Raw genomic sequence first — 20337 nt, 5'->3', positions numbered from 1 at the left:
ACAGCTGCTCCCAATCTACATTCCCCAGCTCCTGCCGAATTTTGGTATAGTTGGCCTTCCCCCAATTTAGCACTCTTCCTTTGGGACCACTCCCGTCTTTGTCCATGAGTATTCTAAAACTTACGGAATTGTGATCACTATTCCCAAAGTAGTCCCCTACTGAAACTTCAACCACCTGGCCGGGCTCATTCCCCAACACCAGGTCCAGTATGGCCCCTTCCCGAGTTGGACTATTTACATACTGCTCTAGAAAACCCTCCTGGATGCTCCTTACAAATTCTGCTCCATCTGGACCACTAACACTAAGTGAATCCCAGTCAATGTTGGGAAAATTAAAATCTCCTATCACCACCACCCTGTTGCTCCTACATCTTTCCATAATCTGTTTACATATTTGTACCTCTATCTCAGCTCGCTGCTGATCAAAGGCTTCCCAGTTTGTCAGTTTCACTGAAGAAGCACTTCCCAGTGTGCACTCGCCTCAGCGACGCTGACATTCCTGACAGGTCAGAAAACAGGTGCCTTAGTTGAAAAATCCAGAATTGAGGGTCAAAACAGTGCTTAATTGGCTTCTTAACTACCATAGTTACTTATCCGACAAATCAAGGGGGTTCCACGCTCCCTTCAATTCTGCCCCACAGAAACCTGGAAAGGGCGGGATGACATTGGGGATCCCGACCCAACATCAATTTCTGGGGATTTAATTCCTTGCACTTACAGAAACCTGCCTCCCCTTGCCTCAATTTAGTTTGCTGTGTGGCAGTTTCTGGCTTCAGATTTGGTATCAATAGAAAGAAATATTTTATCTGTGTCTTTTGTGCCTTGAGTTAACTCATAAATTCTTAGTCTGCAAAATACTTGCGCCCCATGGAAAAAATTTGGACCATGATGCAAGTATTTTTTTTAAATTGAACAACGGTTAAAATCTACAAATTCTGTCAACATTTCTAAGTGAGATTCAAAGAAATTAGCTCAGAGGCTCAACAATGCCAAAAAGACTGAATTAAGATGTACAGTTTATGAAGCACTAAACTGTCGAGGAAAGCTGACTTAGTTCTAAGTTCTCTGTACCAGGTAGTTCATCTCTTTTTCCATTGATTTATCTTATGACAACAAATCCTCCTTTCATCTGAGGTTAGATCATTCACTTAAAGACTTCATCATCAATCTTGTCAATAGATAGATTGGAGTAAAAGTGAATTATTAAACTTTGATCCCACACGATTGCCTCATCAACATAGAACATACGAACAGATGAATTAGGAGCAGGAATAGGCCACTGGGCCCCTCGAGCCTGCTCTGCAATTCAATAAGTTCATGGCTGAACTGATTACTCCACATTTCCGCCTACCTCCGATAACCTTTCACCACCCCTTGCTTATCAAGAATCTGTCTACCTCTGCCTTAAAAATATTCAAAGATTCTGCTTCCACCGCCTTTTGAGGAAGAGAATTCCAAAGACTCACGACCCTCTGAGAGAAATAATTTCTCCTCATCTCTGCCTTAAATGGGCGACCCCTTATTTTTAGACAGTAACCCCTAGTTCTAGCTTCTCCCACAAGGGGTAACATCCTTTCCACATCCACCCTGTCAAGACCCCTCAGAATCTTATATGTTTCAATCAAGTCGCCTCTTACTCTTCTAAATTCCAGCGGATACGAGCCTAGCCTATCCAATCTTTCTTTGTAAGACAGCCCGCCCATTCCCAGATCCCTCTGCATCTCAGAGCTCTGCAAACTCTCACCATTGAGATAATATGCTTCTTTTTTATTCTTCCTTCCAAAATGTAGTTTCAGATTTTCCCGCATTACACTGCATTTGCCAGATCTTTGCCCACACACCTAACCTATCTATATCTCTTTGTAGCCTCCTTAAGTCCTCTTCACAACTTAATTTCCTACTTATCTTTGTGTCATCAGTAAATTTAGCAACCATAACTTCGGTCCCTTCACCTAAGTCATTTATATAAATTGTAAAAAGTTGAGGCCCCAGCTCTGATCCCTGTGGCACACCACTTTTTACATCTTGCCAACCAGAAAATGACCTATTTATGCCTACTCTGTTTCCTGTTAGCTAGCCAATCTTCTATCCATGCCAATATGTTACCCCCTACACCATGAGCTTTTATTTTCTGCAATAACCTTTGATGTGGCACCTTATGGATATCTAAGTACAGTACATCCACCAGTTCCCCTTTATCCACAGCACATGTTACTTCTTCAAAGAACTCCATTAAATTGGTGAAACATGATTTCTCTTTCACAAAACCATGTTGACTCTGCTCGATTACCTTGAATTTTTCAAAGTACCCTGCTATAATGTCTTTAATAATAACTTCTAACATTTTCCCCAAGACAGTTGTTAAGCTAAATGGCCTGTAGTTTCCTGCTTTCTGCCTCCCTCCCTTTTTGAATAAAGGAGTTACATTGGCTATTTTCCAATCTAATGGAACCATCCCCGGATCTAGGAAATTTTGGAAAATTAAAAGCAACGCATCAACTATCTCACTCGCCACTTCTTTTAACACTCTAGGATGAAGTCCATCAGGACCCGGGGACTTGTCAACCTGCAGCTCCAACAATTTGTTCAGTACCACTTCCTTGGTGATTGTAATTTTCTTGAGTTCCTCCCTCCCTTCCATTTCTTGACTTACAGCTAATACTGGGCTGTTACTTGTTTCCTCTATGGTGAAGACCGAAGCAAAATACCTGTTCAATTCATCAGCCATCTCCTTATTTTCCCTTATTAATTCCCCAGACTCACTTTGTTAACTCTTTTTTAAATATCTATGGAAACTCTTACTGTCTGTTTTTATATTTCTAGCTAGCTTTCTCTCATACTCCTAATTTTTCCCTCCTTGTCAATCTTTTAGTCATCTTTTGCTGTTTTTTATGTTCTGTCCAATCTTCTAACCTGCCACCCATCCTTGCACAATTATATGATTTTTCTTTAAATTTGATACTACCTTTAACTTTATTAGTTAATCACAGATAGTGGGTCCTCCCCTTGGAATTTTTCTTTCTTGTTAGAATGTATCTATTCTGTGTATTCTGAAATCTCTGCCACTGCATCTCTATTGACCTATCCCTTAACCTAATTTGTCAGTTCACTTTAGCTAGCTCTGCTTGCATGCTTTCATAATTGCCCTTATTTAATTTTAAAATACTAGTCTTGGATCCATTCTTCTCTCCCTCAAACTGAATGTAAAATTCAACCATATTATGATTGTTGCTACCTCTGCCCACCTTCACTATGAGGTCATCAATTAATCCTTTCTCGTTGCACAATACGACGCTATTATTGCCATCATTGGTCTGAAATCAATTATTTGAGTTTTCTGTTACATGTAGATAATCACTCCAAACATTTTTATCCTATGAGAGAAAACCTCTGCACGCCTTGATGTCCAAACAACATTTATATTATTGTTTTGTTGTCAGCTAGCATGTCCAGAGATTTACTCACGAGATCAAGACCTTCCGCAGTCTGTTTCATTGGTAGACACCTGAGCTAGTTTCAGGCGAGAGATACTCCAAGATACCTTCCAAAATAACTTCAAGTAACTTACACAGTGATACTAAACATGACTGCTTAGATTCAACTACAAGAAGGCATGCAGTTTGGCAGAGCTGAGCGTAACTGTCCTTTAAACTAAGGAAAATGGACCCTCATTCCTTTTTGGGGAAATGTGATGGTGTGGGCTGGCCTACTCGCCAGGTACGCGATCCATTTGTTGATGAAGACGATGCAGATGGAAGCGAATGGGTTCACCGAGAGCCCGATTTACCTGATGAGGTCCTTTCTTAAGTGTATTACTACTAACCAATTAATGAAGGTACCCCACCAGCATTCAGATCACTAGAGGACAATGGTGGGAGCTAATGAAATGTTTTATTACCCGCACACCCTTCCTCCACCCCCTTCCCCCCGCTCCCCCCTCGCGCACCCCTCCCAGCTTACCCCCTCGCACTCCCTTCCCCCCACCCCCTCGCACCCCCTTCCCAGCTCCCCCCTCGCACCATCTTCCCCTTGCACCCTCTTCCCCGGCACCTGCTCCCCTACCCCCCCTGCAGCCCCCTTCCCAGCTCCCCCTTGCACCCCCTTCCCTCCACCCCTTCCCACCGCAACCCTTTCCCCCCCCCCCCCTCCGCTTCCCCTTCCCCCCCACCTCCTCCCACCTATCCCTGAGCAGGGGCCTAACAACCCCACTGCCTTGTGGGCGTCTCAGGAGAGACCAAGGCTAAGGGAGTAAACCCTAACAGAAAATCCAGAGTGGAACCCCGAAGGCGGTCATGTGTCACCTTTGGCATGTTTCTGGCAGTTCCTGCAGCCATACCGGTGCCAAACGTCATGCTCTGCACTCCTTTGGACCCCACTAGGAAGGCTGAGAGGGGGGTTTTGACGCTTGGGCAACTCACAACCTCCATACATCCGCCCAGGCATGCGCCATGGAGAGGTCACTCCATAGTCGTCTCAAAGCGACCAAAACAACACGGGAGGCAGCAGTTACGGGTTATAAGTCCAGCTCAATTGGCGTAGAGATTGGGCACCACGGGTTGCCTTTGTCGGTGGGTGAGGTCATCGCATCTCACTGGACAGCTACTGCCCACCTCAAACCGGGCAGCCCTCGGTCAGTAAGGTTCTGTCCCGCCACAGCCCACCTGCTTCAATGGGTGCTCGGAGCTCAGGGTCATTGCCCGAAAAGTGGACTGCAACACCGTACCAAACAACAGGACAAAAAAAGGAAAGAAGGTACCAGCCCTTCATTTTGCAAGCTGGAATGTCAGAACTGTGTGTCCTGGCCTGTCGGATGACCTTACACAAATCAACGATTCTCGGAAGACCGCCATCATTAACAACGAGCTCAGTAGACTCAATATGGACAATGCAGCATTTCAGGAGACACGCCTCCCTGCGAGCGGATCTCTAAGGGAGCAAGACTACACCTTCTTCTGGCAGGGTAGGGATCCTGAAGAACCAAGGCAGCATGGAGTGGGCTGTGCCATCAGAAACTTTTTGCTCAGCATGATAGAGCCACCTTCAAATGGCTCGGATTGCATACTGTCCATCCGACTGCTCACCGCCTCTGGTCCAGTACACCTACTCAGCATCTATGCTCTAACACTCTGCTCCCCACCTGAAGTTAAAGACAGTTCTACAAGGAACTCCATAATATCATTAGTAGCATCCCAATACTGAGCATCTGTTCCTGCTGGGGGACTTTAATGCCAGGGTTGGGGCCGACCATGACTCATGGCCCTCCTACCTTGGGCGCTGTGGCATTGGAAGGATGAATGAGAATGGACAGAGACTGCTTGAGTTGTGTACCTATCATAACTTCTGCATCACCAACTCGTTCTTTCATACTAAACCCTGTCACCAGGTTTCTTGGAGGCACCCAAGATCACGTCATTGGCACCAGCTGGACCTCATCGTCACAAGGCGAGGCTCTATAAACAGCGTTCAAATCACACGCAGCTTCCACAGTGCGGACTGCAACACCGACCACTCCCTGGTGTGCAGCAAGGTTAGACCCAAACCAAAGAAGCTGCATCACTCCAAGCAGAAGGTTCACCCGCGCATCAACACTAGTAGAATTTCTTATCCACAGCTGTTACATAAGTTTCTAAATTCACTTGAAAAAGCCCTTCAAAACACTCCTACAGTGGATGCAGAGACCGTGGGCCCACATCAGGGATGCCATCTATGACTCAGCAATGACCACCTGTGGCAAACGTGTGAAGCAGGATGCAGACTGGTTTCAATCTCACTTTGAAGAGCTGGAACCGCTCATAGCCGCTAAGCGCATTGCGCTGCTGAACTACAAGAAAGCCCCCAGCGAGTTAACATCCTCAGCACTTAAAACAGCCAGAAGCGCTGCACAAAGAACAGCCAGGCGCTGCACAAATGACTACTGGCAACACCTATGCAGTCATATTCAGCTGGTCTCTGACACCAGAAACATCAGAGGAATGTATGATGGCATTAAGAGAGCTTTTGGGCCAACCATCAAGAAGATCGCCCCCTCAAATCTAAATCAGGGGACACAATCACTGACGAACACAAGCAAATGGACTGCTGGGTGGAGCACTACCTAGAACTGTACTCCAGGGAAAATGTTGTCACTGAGACCGCCCTCAATGCAGCCCAGTCTCTGCCAGTCATGGATGAGCTGGACGTACAGCCAACAAAATTGGAACTCAGTGATGCCATTGATTCTGTAGCCAGCGGAAAAGCCACTGGGAAGGACGGCATTACCCCTGCAATAATCAAGAGTGCCAAGCCTGCTGTACTTTCAGCACTCTACGAACTGCTTTGCCTGTGCTGGGACAAGGGAGCAGTACCACAGGACATGCGCGATGCCAATATCATCACCCTCTATAAGAACGAGGGTGACCGCGGTGACTGCAACAACTACTGTGGAATCTCCTTGCTCAGCATAGTGGGGAAGGTCTTCGCTCGAGTCATTTTAAACAGGCTCCAGAAGCTGGCTGATCGTGTCGACCCTGAGGCACAGTGTGGCTTTCGAGCAGAGAGATCCACCATTGACATGCTGTTCTTCCTTTGCCAGCTACAGGAGAAATGCCGTGAACAACAGATGCCCCTCTACGTTGCTTTCATTGATCTCACCAAAGCCTTTGACCTCATCAGCAGACGTGGTCTCTTCAGACTACCAGAAAAGATTGGATGTCCACCAAAGTTACTGAGTATCATCACCTCATTCCATGACAATATGAAAGGCACAATTCAGCATAGCGGCGCCTCATCAGACCCCTTTCCTATCCTGAGTGGCGTGAAACAGGGCTGTGTTATTGCACCTACAGTGTTTGGGATCTTCTTCTCACTGCTGCTCTCACATGCGTTCAAGTCTTCAGACGAAGGAATTTTCCTCCACACAAGATCAAGTGGCAGGTTGTTCAACCTTGCCCGTCTAACAGCGAAGACCAAAGTATGGAAGGTTCTCATCAGGGAACTCCTCTTTTCTGACGATGCTGCATTAACATCTCACACTGAAGAGTGTGTGCAGAGACTCATCGACAGGATTGCGGCTGCCTGCAACGAATTTGGCCTAACCATCAGCCTCAAGAAAACGAACATCATGGGACAGGACGTCAGAAATGTTCCATCCATCAATATCAGCGACCACGTTCTGGAAGTGGTTCAAGAGTTCACCTACCTAGGCTCGACTATCACCAGTAACCTGTCTCTCGATGCAGAAATCAACAAGCGCATGGGAAAGGCTTCCACTGCTATGTCCAGACTGGCCAAGAGAGTGTGCGAAAATGGCGCACTGACACGGAACACAAAAGTCCGAGTGTATCAAGCCTGTGTCCTCAGTACCTTGCTCTATGGCAGCGAGGCCTGGACAACGTATGTCAGCCCAGAGCGACATCTCAATTCATTCCATCTTCGCTGCCTCCGGAGAATCCTTGACATCAGGTGGCAGGACCATATCTCCAACACAGAAGTCCTCGAGGCGGCCAACATCTCCAGCATATACACCCTACTGAGCCAGCGGCGCTTGAGATGGCTTGGCCATGTGAGCCGCATGGAAGATGGCAGGATCCCCAAGGACACACTGTACAGCGAGCTTGTCACTGGTATCAGATCCACCGGCCTTCCATGTCTCCGCTTTAAAGATGTCTGCAAACGCGACATGAAGTCCTGTGACATTGATCACAAGTCGTGGCAGTCAGTTGCCAGCGATCGCCAGAGCTGGCGGGCAGCCATAAAGGCGGGGCCAAACTGTGGCGAGTCGAAGAGACTTAGCAGTTGGCAGGAAAAAATACAGAAGCGCAAGGGGAGAGCCAACTATGTAACAGCCCCGACAACCAATTTTATCTGCAGCACCTGTGGAAGAGTCTGTCACTCTGGAATTGTCCTTTATAGCCATTCCAGGCGCTGCTCCACAAACCACTGACCACCTCCAGGCGCTTACCCATTGTCTCTCGAGACGAGGCCAAAGAAGAAGAAGAAATGGTGTGAAAGCTGATCTCAGGAGTAAAATTAATAAAGCATTGGACATGATTCACCTTTAGGTATAGTAAAAAAAAACATTCTTCAAAGAAAGGTATACTCAGCATGCTGTATATGCTGGCTTCTGTTTGCAACAATATTGTCTGTGGATTTTTGCAGCTGTGCTCATCTATTTTGCTTGCAGGTGTTCATATATCCACAGGCTTCGACATAACTTCATGTATAAATGCTCTAAATTATAAGCATTTAGATTCAACTGGTTAGTTATGAGTTTTTGCTTCAGGGGTATTGAACTTATTATGTTTACTTTTTTACAAAACTGTAAAGTTCTATTGTAATAATTGTAGTCTCCATTTTGGTGTTGATGAAGCTCTGACCTTTACCACTTGGCCAGTAGTTCAAAGTGAGTGTTTCTTGACACCTTCAACTGAAAATATTGGTAATAGAAATTTGTTTTAATTTGTTATAATGCTTTAATAATACTTCTGGAATTATACCCTACTAATTTTCCCCTTCAAGTATTTATCCAATTACCTTTTGAAAATAATTATTGTATCTGCTTCCACCAATTCTATTGATTACTAATAAAGTCCGAGCAGTAAAATAATTTCCACCATAAGGTAAAGAAGGTTTCATTTCTGAAAGTTATGCTGGTATTTCTATTTCAGTTATATTAACTGAATGTGAGGGCACATTCCTAAGGGATATGGTCACATTGGTTTTGAATGAAAACTTCCTCAAATTGTTAGGTACCACTCCAGTTTTTTTCATTCTATTGCATGATTTTATCCATGGTATGTGGAGTATAGCCTTTCTTTGAAGAATGATGACTTCTACATCTAAAGGTGAGCTTTATTTTTGTTATTAGCTTAAAAATGTAATTTCATAAATTCTGCATATAATTGATTTTCCTTCACTGTAGAATGGTTCCAGGAAATGATTTGTGTAGTATCTTGTATATTTTTGATACCTGCTTTTAGAACAAGAGAGTGTAGACACCATGACTGCAATTGGGGCTATTCAAAGTTTATTAGAGAAATATGTTACAACCTGAAAATTTTCCAGTTCTAATAGTTTTGACTTAGACGTAGCTATTCACGTTCCTAATTTAATTGATATTTTTAGAGGAGAATATCTGAGGAGAAAGAAGCATTAGGAATGGTATGACTTTAATAAGATCGACATTGTGAGTCAGCACCCTTGAATTTACAACATACTGCACTACAGTAATATGAGAATGGCTTTAACTGTTGAATAGGGCATTTTTAATCAGAGGCTGTTTAAGTTTGCAGAATTGCTATCTGACCAGTTTATTTTTATCCATCTAGCTACAGATTAAGCATTCTGTAACTGAAGCTGAAATTCAGAAACTGAAAACTAAGGTAAGGTGATATGAAATTAATTATTCTGATATTTCTACATTTTTCAGCACTTTGGAGTACAGTGGGCATCAAACACTGCATTTTATCCTTATTTTTCTCAATAAACACCTAATCAAATAATTTGATCAGTTCAGTATTTTATCTTTAAAATATTGAAGCAAACAAGACTGAAGAGCAGAATGCAAAGGATCGGTTTCTAATATTGCTGCAGAAAAATCTCTTTTTGTAAATAGGTTATGAATAATCTAAGAATAGTATTTGAGAAACATTGCTTTTTGGTTCTCACGTGTGTCTATTTTAATTTGACCGAAACATTCTTTTTCTTTGTAAGGGTGCATCCATGGCAAAGGCTGTTTTCATTCAGCATTCCTGCTAATTACTTAAAATAGCTTTACTTATTAGAAATTAAAATTGGCCATTATTCAAAGTGCAGTCAGAGTTCTTGTTGTTGAACTCTACAGCTGACTGCATTTTTTAAAGTGGTCTTTTCCCATCCTTTATATTCCTATGTCCCTGTACTAATTTCAACATTGGGCTTAGAAATCCAATTTGGCTTGTTTCCGGATGCAGCATTGTCACAGAAGCTGGAGGCCCTACATTCAACCAAAATTGGACCTCAAGACTATTGAACATATTTCCCATGAGCTGTAGACACCATCGAGCATCCAGAGGCAGCTCGATGGTTTGAAGAGGACCAATTTTCACCAGCTGCCTTGCCGGCTGCTGCCCTCTGCTAAGTCCTGGTGTAGGGAGATACAACAAGAGAGAGACTAGGCAGTAATGCTGTGGAGACTAGAGGAACATTTCTGCTTCATCTGGCTCCACTTGAAGGTAAGTTTAAAAGAAAATATTTACTTTTTTTGGGGGTAATCTCCAGTGGTTCCTTCAAAGATCGCTGGTTAGGCCGCTGAGTGGAAATTGCCCCACAGGTCCTCTGCTCAGTCTTAACAAATTTCCAGGATGGGTCCTAAAACAGAAATTATGTCTTTCATTATGATATGCAAGGAACCTGTTTTAGGTGGCTACCAGGAATGCTTGAGCACGTGCATCAGATGTAAATCAGGCGCCCTTGGGCCGCGGCGACAATTCCTGAAAACTGGTACTTTTTGGTCCTGTGCAGGTACAGGTTCTCCCCCAATGAGACTTATTCCCCTACTGTAGAAGACATGGGTGTTAATTTGATATGATAGGGTTTCCACGTTGACAGAACTTCAGTTTTATGCATAGAAAATGATTTTGAATCTAGTTTTTATAAACTTGTAAATGAAGTAGTGTAGCTTATTATTAAAGTTAACAGAAATTACAATTTTAGATCTGAGTTAACACTAATTTGGGGTTGGTGTGTTTTTTTATAACCTTTGTCATATATTAGTCGAGACCAGACATGGCTGTTAAATTCAAAAGCTGATAGTTTTAATTTTAAGAATTAATAACTGTGTATTGTAATAAGTATAGCAGATCCACCGGCCGTCCATGTCTCCGCTTTAAAGACGTCTGCAAACGCGACATGAAGTCTTGTGACATTGATCACAAGTCGTGGGAGTCAGTTGCCAGCGATCGCCAGAGCTGGCGGGCAGCCATAAAGGCGGGGCTAAAGCGTGGCGAGTCAAAGAGACTTAGCAGTTGGCAGGAAAAAAGACAGAAGCGCAAGGGGAGAGCCCACTGCGAAACAGCCCTGACAACCAATTTTATCTGCAGCACCTGTGGAAGAGTCTGTCACTCTAGTATTGGCCTTTATAGCCATTCCAGGCGCTGCTCCACAAACCACTGACCACCTCCAGGTGCTTACCCATTGTCTCCCGAGACAAGGAGGCCAAAGAAGAAGAAGAAAGAAGAGGATAGCTGATAAGTATTCAGTAATTTAAAACAGTCATTACACTGAAAGGTTAAACTGGAAGCCCCACCTCCTTGCAGCTATTAGGTAATTCCACATAATGGAGGAAAATGAAAACCAAATTAATTTTGCTACTGAAGTCTTTGGTAAAAATGAATATGAGTGGAAATTTATTATTTTTCTTTTCTTGGTTGTTAAAACCTATACCATATTTGCATGATTAGCCCCAGGGTCATTTTTTCCACTACCATCTATCTCTTTATATCCATCTCTGAGGTCCATTCACCTTCACCTCTGTCAACATGTGAGAAGTGCATGGATTTCTTCTTCATCTAGTTAGAGATCAATCATTCAGCTCGCTTTGCTGTTTCCCACTTTTCCCTGTGAGCACCAAGCCAAGCCGCCTGTGCCCCCACCCCCAACCAGTCATCACCTCCAACTTAGTGTTAAGAGATCAAGATTGAGAAACAGTAAGGCAACCATTTTACACAAAATAATTACTCATATTCTTATGCTATATTCATCTTACATTATTTCTATGGTTAAAAAAGCTAAATTTTGAAGACTGCAAAAAGGTTCAAAATGTATCTGTGCAAAAGGTTACCACGTTCTTTAAGATTAGCTGATGCATGTTTGCATGTAGATTGCCTTTATCACCACAACTGGAGACTTAGTTCCCTTTCCATGCCTTGCTAGCCCAAACATATTTGCCAGGCTTAGGAATGACTTAATAGGGGCTTCTACCAAATGTGTGTAAAGGTTTATGGAATGCAGATGCCTATGGAGTAGTGCAGCTAAAAACAATATAAATGGGGTAAAATGGTAGCTATGAGATGTTTAAAAAAAGAGATAAAGACGGCAGATGTCAGGAGGGTTGGGCTGTAATGTGTGAATAATCCATGGCAAGGCATGTTTTTGCAATCTCTGTTGGTTGAGAGATATGTAACATTTAATCTTTAACAAACAGCAAGTATTTCTCTTTCATCCATGAGACATGCCTGTAGCTTCCTCAACCTCATTACCATTAGCAATCCATATGGTTCCATTCCATAGGCAGTATCTCTCTCTTCCAAACTACCATCATCATCACATCTTCACTTAGTTTCACTCTTGCCTATCCAATCACAGTCAAAGCACCAATAGTGAAGGCTTCTTGACCCAACCTCACATTGTCACCTTGGCATTACTCCAGGGATCCATTCTTGATCCCTTTCTTTTCCTCACATAAATGCTGCTCCTTGGTGACATCATCAGCAAACATGGGCCCAGCTTCCACAAATGACACCCAGTTCTACTTCTCCACCACCTGTTTAAACTTCTTCACTGTCTCTGCTTTTGGATTGCTTGCCTGACATCCAGTCTCAGAAGATTTGCAATTTCCCCCTGCTGAAGATTAATAATAATTAAGCCACTGGGGTTGATATTAACCCCTTCACAACATATGCAGAAGGGTTAGGGGGTGGTGGTTAAAAGCTAAAAATCGGAGTGCATGTGCCTGATGTGCTTCCTGGCCTTTACATGGTGACGGGTATTTGCCTTCTCGTGGAGATGCATGACGCTTCATTGTAATTAAATCAGTTTCTCTCAATGCAGTTGGAAGACTGATTGATTGAAATTTAACATTTGCAACCAGGTTTCCCAGGGCTTGGGAAATCTAGCAGCGAAGTGGAGACAGCTCCAGAAACTGCCTTTTAGAGGAAAAGCAAAATACTGTAAATGCTGAAAATCTGAAATTAAAACAGAAAATGCTGTAAATACTCAGCAGGTCAGGCAATATCTGTGGAGAGAGAGACAGAGTTACCGTTTCAGGTCGATGGCCTTTCATCAGAACTGGGAAAAGTTAGAAATGTAATAGGTTTTAAACAAGTAAAAGGGAGGAAGGCGGGAAAAAGACCAAAAGGGAAGGTCTGTGATATCGTGGAAGACAGGAGAGATTAAATGACAGAAGAGTTGGTGGTGCAAGTCCAAAAGGAGTAGTAATGGGACAAGTACAGAAACAGAAGATGTATCAAGAGGAGGTGTGGATGGCAGAATGATGAACAGCTGCCATTTGAAAGCAGAAACAAGAGAAAAACAAAAACCTACAAAGAAAAGGAAACAAAATGGGGAAAGAAGTTACAGTCTGAAATTCCTGAGTTTGATGTTGAGTCTGGAAGATGAGGTGTTGTTCCTCAAGCTTACGCTGAGCTTCATTATCCTCTGCCTCCTGCAGTGTTTAGAAAAGTCAGCGTGAAAGCGAGGTGGAGAATTAAAATGACAGGCGACCGGAAGCTCAAGGTCACCCTTGCAGACTGAATGGCTTTGTTCGGCAAAGCCATCATCCAATCTGTGTTTGGTCTACCCAATGTAGAGGAGGCTACATTGTGAGCAGCCAATACAGTATACTAAATTGAAAGAAGTACATGTAAATCACTGTTTCATCTGGAAGGAGTGTTTGGGGAGTAGACAGTGAGGGGATAGTGGGGCCTTGAATGGTGAGAGGAGGTGAAAGGGCAACTGTTGTATAACCTGCTGTTGCATGGGATGGGATGGGGGTGATTGAGGAGTGGACCAGGGTGTCACAGAGGGTACAGTCCCTTTAGAATGCTAAAAGGGGAGGGGAAGATCTGTTTGGTGGTGGTGTCACGCCGGAGGTGGCGGAAATGGCAGAGGATAATTCATTGAATACAGAGGCTGGTGGGGTGGAAGGAGAGTACAAGGGGAACCCTATCATGGTTCTGGGAGGGAGATAAAGGGGTGAGAGCAGAAGTGCAGGAAGTGGAACGGATGCGATTGAGTGCCCTGTTAACCATGGTGGGGAGAAATCCTTGATTGAGAAAAAAGGAAGACATACAGGAAGCTCCTGTATGCAAGGTTCCATCATCAGAGCAGATAAGACGGGGACTGAAAAACTGGGAGAATGGAATGGAGTTCTTAGAGGAAGCCAGGTATGAGGAAGTGTATTTTTAAAAATTCTTTCACAGGATGTGGGCATCGCTGGCAAGGCAAGTATTTGTTTCCCATCCTTAATTGCCCTTGACAACTGAGTAGCTTGCTAGTCCCTTTCAGAGGGCAGTTAAGAGTCAACCACATTGCAGTGGGTCTGGAGTCACATGTAGGCCAGACCAGGTAAGGACAGCTGATTTCCTTCCCTAAAGAACTTTAGTGAACCAGATAGGTTTGAGGTAGCTGTTGGAGTCAGTGGACTTATTGTGAATATTTATTTTTAGCCTATCCCCAGAAATGGAAACTGAGAAGTCGAGGAAGGGAAAGAAAGAGTCTGAGATGGACCATGCGAAGGTGAGAGAAGGTTAGAAATTGGAAGCAAAGTGGTGGAATTTTCCAGTTTAGGGCGAGAGCAGGAAATGGCACCGATACAGTCATCAATGTAGCGGAAAAAAAGAGGTGAGGCAGCAGTGCCTAATTAAGACTGGAACAAGGAATTTTCTACATATCCCACAAAAAGGCAGGCATAGCTAGGACCCATGTTGGTTACCATAGCAACATTTTTATTTGGAGGAAGTGAGTAGAGTTAAAGGAGAAGTTGTTCAATGTGAGAACAGTTTCAGCCTGGCAGAGGAGGGTGGTGGTGGATGGGGCCTGGTTGGGCCTCCATTCAAGCAAGAAGCGGAGAGCCCTCAGACAGTCCTGGTGAGGGATGGAGGTTAGCGAGAGTCAACATCCATGGTGAAGAGGAGATGGTTAGGGCCAGAAAGTTTGAAACTGTTAAAGTGACGGCATCAGAAGAGTCACAGGTGGGAAGAGACTTGACAAGGGGAGAAAAATAGTAAGAGTTGAGATGGGAAGAAATCAATTCATTGGGGCAGGACCAGGCTGAAATAATAGGTCTACCACGGTAGTCCTGTTTGTGGATTTTGGGAAGGTGGTAAAAGTGGGTTATTCAGGGTTGGGGACTGTGAGATTGGAGGCCATGCAGGGAAGATCTCCAGAGGATATGAGGTCAGTGACAGACATGGAGACGATGGCTTGATGGTCGATGGTGTGGTCATGGTCTGTGGGAGGTTGGATGAAGTGGCGTTTTGTCTCTTAAGGTAGAGGTCGGTTCACTAGACAAACGCACCACCCATGTCACCCTAAAATGTAACGTATTATTATTTGATTCTGTTTTCAGTATTGCAGCAATAAATGGATAAAGTCTTCATTGGAGTTCCCTAAGTAGATAAAATAGGGTTTTTGTGAATATTTGATTGCCATGATTGCATGGATTATTAACAAATACACTTTATGTTGTTCTAAATAGGAGTATAACTTTTAAGGGTACACATAATTTGGTTTACCCTATAGCTTGCACTTAGTTACTTATAGTTGTACATTATGAACAAACTGGATGGCATAAGGGATTAGCAAGCTGTTATTTCAGTTCTGGAATCTGTGTTCAAGTTTAACGCACATTGATCTTCCTTTACTCATTCCAGTTCTTTGTAGACTTGCATTGCAAATCTACCCCTAATTTGCATCAATTTAAAATAGTCACCTAGAAAGTCAGGAAAGAGCGCAAGAGTTTTGATAATGCAGAAAGTTCTTGGAACTTCGGAAACTTTGCTTCAGGGATAAGTTAATGTATAATCATTGCTTCTTTTAAGAGAAAGTGGATAACAGTTTGAATCAGAGGAAACTATAGGCTCCGGGGAGAAACCAGGGCAGTGGGATTAGTTTTGGATCGCTCAATAGCCGCATCTGTGCTGTAAATTCCTGTGATCATTACTCAAAGAAGCTATAGAGCGAGCTGGCATGGGAACAGAAATGTTGCAGTTGGCTATACAGTACTCAATCTGGTGGTGATGGTTGACACTGGTGCCTGAAATGAAAAGGCATACAATTTCCAAGCTAATTTTCTCTTCTTTGAGTACAAATTTTGAACAAAAAATATTTTCATAATCTTTCATATTGGGGGAAACGGTCACTATTTTAATTCAAAAACAAAATTCTGCGGATGCTGGAAGTCTGAAATAAAAACAGAAAATGCTGGAAATACTCAATAGGTCAGGCAACATCTGTGGAGAGAGAGAAACAGTTAACCCTTCATCAGAAAGGTCATCGACCTGAAACGTTAAATCTATTTCTCGCTACAGATCCTATGGCGAGTAACTCACCTCCTGACTTCCCAAAGCCTGTCCACCATCTACAAGGCACAAGCCAGGAGTGTGATGGAATCTTCTCCACTTGCCTGGATGGATGCTGTTCCAACAACACTCAAGGAGCTCAACACTATCCAGGACAAAGCAACCTGCTTGATTGGCACCCCATCCACAAACATTCACTCCCTCCACCACTGACGCACAGTGGCAGCAGTGTGTACCATCTACAAGACGCACTGCAGCAACGCACCAAGGCTCCTTAGACAGCACCTTCCAAACCCACGACCTCTATCACATAGAAGGACAAGGGCAGCAGATGCATGGGAACATCACCACTGAAGTTCCCCTCCAAGCCACACCATCCTGACTTGGAACTATATCGCCGTTCCTTCACTGCCGTTGGGTTAAAATCCTGGAACGCCCTTCCTAACAGCACTGTAGGTGTACCAACCCTACATGGATTGCAGTGGTTCAAGAAGGCAGCTCACCACCACCTTCTCAATGGCAATTAGGAATGGGCAATAAATGCTGGCCTGGCCAGTACGCCCACATCCCAGGAACAAATTGAAAAAAAGATGCTGCTGACCTACTTTCCAGCATTTTCGTTTCTTATTTCACCATTTTAATTGTTGTCATAAACAGTTTTAAATAGTATGTCACCCTCTATTTTTTTCATGCATCTTATGTCCCTTTAAAATCACCCCAACTAAAACAACTGCAACTGAGTGGATATACAGTTGAACTACTCCAAAGCCTCTACCAGTGCTGTTAGTGAGTTGCATGCGAGGACATCTTCTGCATTTATGCTAATCTCATCCAATTAGAATATTTAGAAAAGTATATATTTTCTTATAAATTTCATGTAGGAAATAAGATTTTTGAATGAGTTTGAAAGGTTAAGTTCTGCTCTTTTGTTGAAATTATTTGCTTGTACTTCTCAGATCCAGTTAGCAGAGAATGAGAAGGTTCAGTGGGAACTAGAAAAAACACAACTCCAGCAGAACATTGAAGAGAACAAAGAAAGGATGTTGAAACTGGAGAGCTACTGGATTGAGGCACAGACCCTATGTCATACTGTCAATGAACATCTGAAAGAGACCCAAAGCCAATACCAGGCCTTAGAGAAGAAATACAACAAAGCCAAAAAACTCATTAAGGATTACCAGCAGAAGTAAGAAATTAAATTTTAAAAATGTTATCTTATGAACAAAAAGCTGAAGAGTAACTCAATAAACCTGGAAACTTCTATTTTTCAGGGAAATAGAATTTGTCAAGCATCAAGATGCTGAAAAACAGAAATTTGAAGAAGTTGAAAAAGTACATGCAGCAGAAATTCAGAAGCTTCAGAGCAGGGTAAGAAGTGCCACAGAGTTAATTTCTTAAGCTAGCAATTTGTAAAAAAATTCTCCCAGACATAATTAAAAGAAATCAAAACTTTTCTGTTAAATTTTGATACATACCTTGCATTTTAATCATAAATCTTATATCACTTCTAAGTATTTAAATATTCACTAAATGTATCTTGTATTATGGATCTAACCCCAAAACTCCTCTCCTATGTGCCTTAGGAAAATTAGTTCCCAGTGTCAAAACAGAAGAAAAAAAGCCCAAGACCTTAAGCCCTGGTGATCTACTCCCTTTATATTTCCCTGGCATATCTGGGACTTCTCTAAGAGGAGCAAAATGCCTGTGTGAACGACAACCACAGGAATTATGAATACATGAAAAGGAAGGGGTGGGGGGGGGTAGGTGGATGGTGCTAATAGTGCCTCCTGTTTCATTTTTCTTCAGGCAGATCAGATGGGCATCCATTTGGAATGACTCTCCAAAAAAGCTGTTGGTAGCTCTTGCACCTGGACCCCCTCTGATTGGAGGGTCATAATGGGGCAAGCAGCAAGACCTAAAAGGGTAAGTGGAATTTTTCCTCCACAGGAGCTCATTGGATTCTCTAGACTAGAGACCCTCTGTTCTTGCACAATACCCAGAAGATCCCATAACTGGCAGCCATTACTGCTGTTACCATTCCAAGGGCTGCAGCAGCAACAGGCTATCCATCCCTACTTCTGGGTGCAGGTCCCTGGCAGAATGGGGCAATGCTGGAGGACATACTAATGATATGAACACACAAATCGCGTCAGGTTCAGGTCAGGCATTTTTGGCGTACCTGGCACAAGAGTGAGTGGAATAGCAGAAAGGTTTACCAACAGCTAAGACTAGTTTTCTTTTCATTTCCTGGCATATACTTTTCACCTTTTGTTGAAGATTGCCATCCTCTAGTCCTTTGGCCCAATTCCCACTTCCAGAGACTTTTGGAAAATTTTGATTATTGTTCCAGCCTCCTTCAGTATTTTGGAATTCACAGCATTTCAAACCAGGGACTTTTCTGTTTTTAATTGTTAATTTCTTACCATAATGCCCTTTTGATTGCTTATCTCCAATCATTGCTCTTTCACATCTCTCAGATAGTGTTACAGTCCTCTACATTCACCTTGCTTCATAAAAACTGAGGCAAAAAACTTATTAAGCATCTTTGCCATTCTTTCACTTTCAAGTGCAAGATAGTCATCTTCATCGCTAGGCAATCTCACCCTTTAATTATCCATTCCATCTTATGTCTGCGTACTTGTTATTTTCCTTTAGGCTGCGTTTGCTGACAACGCAACCACTAGTTAGCACATGCGTAAATGCAGGCTCTTCCACTGAAACGTCACTGCGACATCTCAAGCAGCTGCCAGGATTAAAGATGGCGCTGCTCAATTTATCACAAAAAAATCCAACACGAAAATCCCCTCCATGGCTGCTATCGTCACCTCCATCCCAGCCCCAACAGTTTAATTCTTTAGCGAGATACAGCACTGAAACAGTCCCCTGCTCCCTCCTGCCATTGTGCTTCTCTTTGCCGCTCCCTCCTGCGCCCATCTTCTCAACACTCAGTCTCCTCAGCCTTCCCTTAGCCACTCGCTCTGGCTTCGTCGCTTCCCCCACCCCACCCCCAACCCCAGCCGCTAGCTCCAGGCCGCGCCGCTTCCCTCCTCTCGTCCACTCGCTCCCACGTTCGATTGTTCCCTGCCACGACGCCCGAAGAAGCATGGCAGGCCATGAGGAGTGATGGAGCGACGTGGCAGAGAGTGGCCAAGAGGAGGGAAGCGTTGTGGCCTAGAGCTAGCAGCTGTGGGAGGGGGGGGAAGTAGGCAGAGAGCGGGGTGAGGGAGGGTGTACGGGAGTGGGGAACGATCGGCTGAGGGGAGGGGGGAGCAGTGGCAAGGTCTGGAGTGAGTGGCTGAGGGGGGGGGGGGTGCAGACAGCGTCGAGTAGCTGAGGGGGGGAAGCAGGCGGGCATAGCGAGTGGCTGAGGGAAAGCAGTGGCATGGCAGGAATTGAGTGGGGTGAAGCAGCAATTGAAGCAGGGTTGGTAGGAGGTAGCGGGGTACTGTTCGGGTGAATGGAGACAGGTATTGAGGGGTGAGGACTTCATTGTGTGGTGACATCATGCGCGCATTCATACTGGCAAATGTTCGCAAGCATTGATGACGTCCGCGATCGCTCTGTACATGCTTTGCATTGCCTTTGTTTCCTTTATGTTGACTAGCAGTATTTTTTCATACTCTTGCTTCCCCTTCCTAATCTTTTATTCCCTCACTCTCTAAACCATTTATATCTTTGTTTTTTCTGTGTTATCTCCGGTATAGATCATGTACCTTCTTCTTTAAGCTTATTTCTTCAGTAACACTTCTATTTATTCATGAAATCTCTGCTTTTGATGGGCCATCTTATTCCAAGTGGGAACGTACCTGTACCTTTTCCATCTCATACTTAAATATTTCCCACTGCTCTGATCTATAAATTTTTCCAACCAATTAAATCTGTGCTAGGGCTCCTTTCATACCATTGAAATTAGCTGATTACCAGCACTTTTATCTTGGGCACCTCTTTTTCTTTATCTGTTTTCACTATGATCATAATTAGGGTACGACCTGTATTTCCCAAGTGCTCTCCTATCTTCAGTTCACTTAACTTGTCCTGCATCTAATATTGGACATGTGGAAGATTTTATTTTAGTTGAATC

At 43.6% G+C, this 20337-nt stretch overlaps 1 protein-coding gene across 10 annotated transcripts in view; it reads left to right on the top strand.

The window, feature by feature from the left end:
• The window catches only part of ppp1r9a (protein phosphatase 1, regulatory subunit 9A), a 358146-nt gene that overhangs the window by 245221 nt on the left and 92588 nt on the right, over nucleotides 1–20337 (top strand). For all 10 annotated transcript variants that reach the window (XM_068009859.1, XM_068009863.1, XM_068009853.1 and 7 more), the window contains exons 7-9: nucleotides 9306–9359; nucleotides 17213–17442; nucleotides 17528–17624. In XM_068009859.1, the coding sequence (XP_067865960.1) occupies nucleotides 9306–9359; nucleotides 17213–17442; nucleotides 17528–17624 (381 nt within the window). The remainder of the gene's footprint in view (nucleotides 1–9305; nucleotides 9360–17212; nucleotides 17443–17527; nucleotides 17625–20337) is intronic.

This window comes from Heterodontus francisci, chromosome 2 (genome assembly GCF_036365525.1).
Source record: "Heterodontus francisci isolate sHetFra1 chromosome 2, sHetFra1.hap1, whole genome shotgun sequence".
NCBI lineage: Eukaryota > Metazoa > Chordata > Chondrichthyes > Heterodontiformes > Heterodontidae > Heterodontus > Heterodontus francisci.
This window is presented reverse-complemented; position numbering and strand designations above follow the sequence as displayed.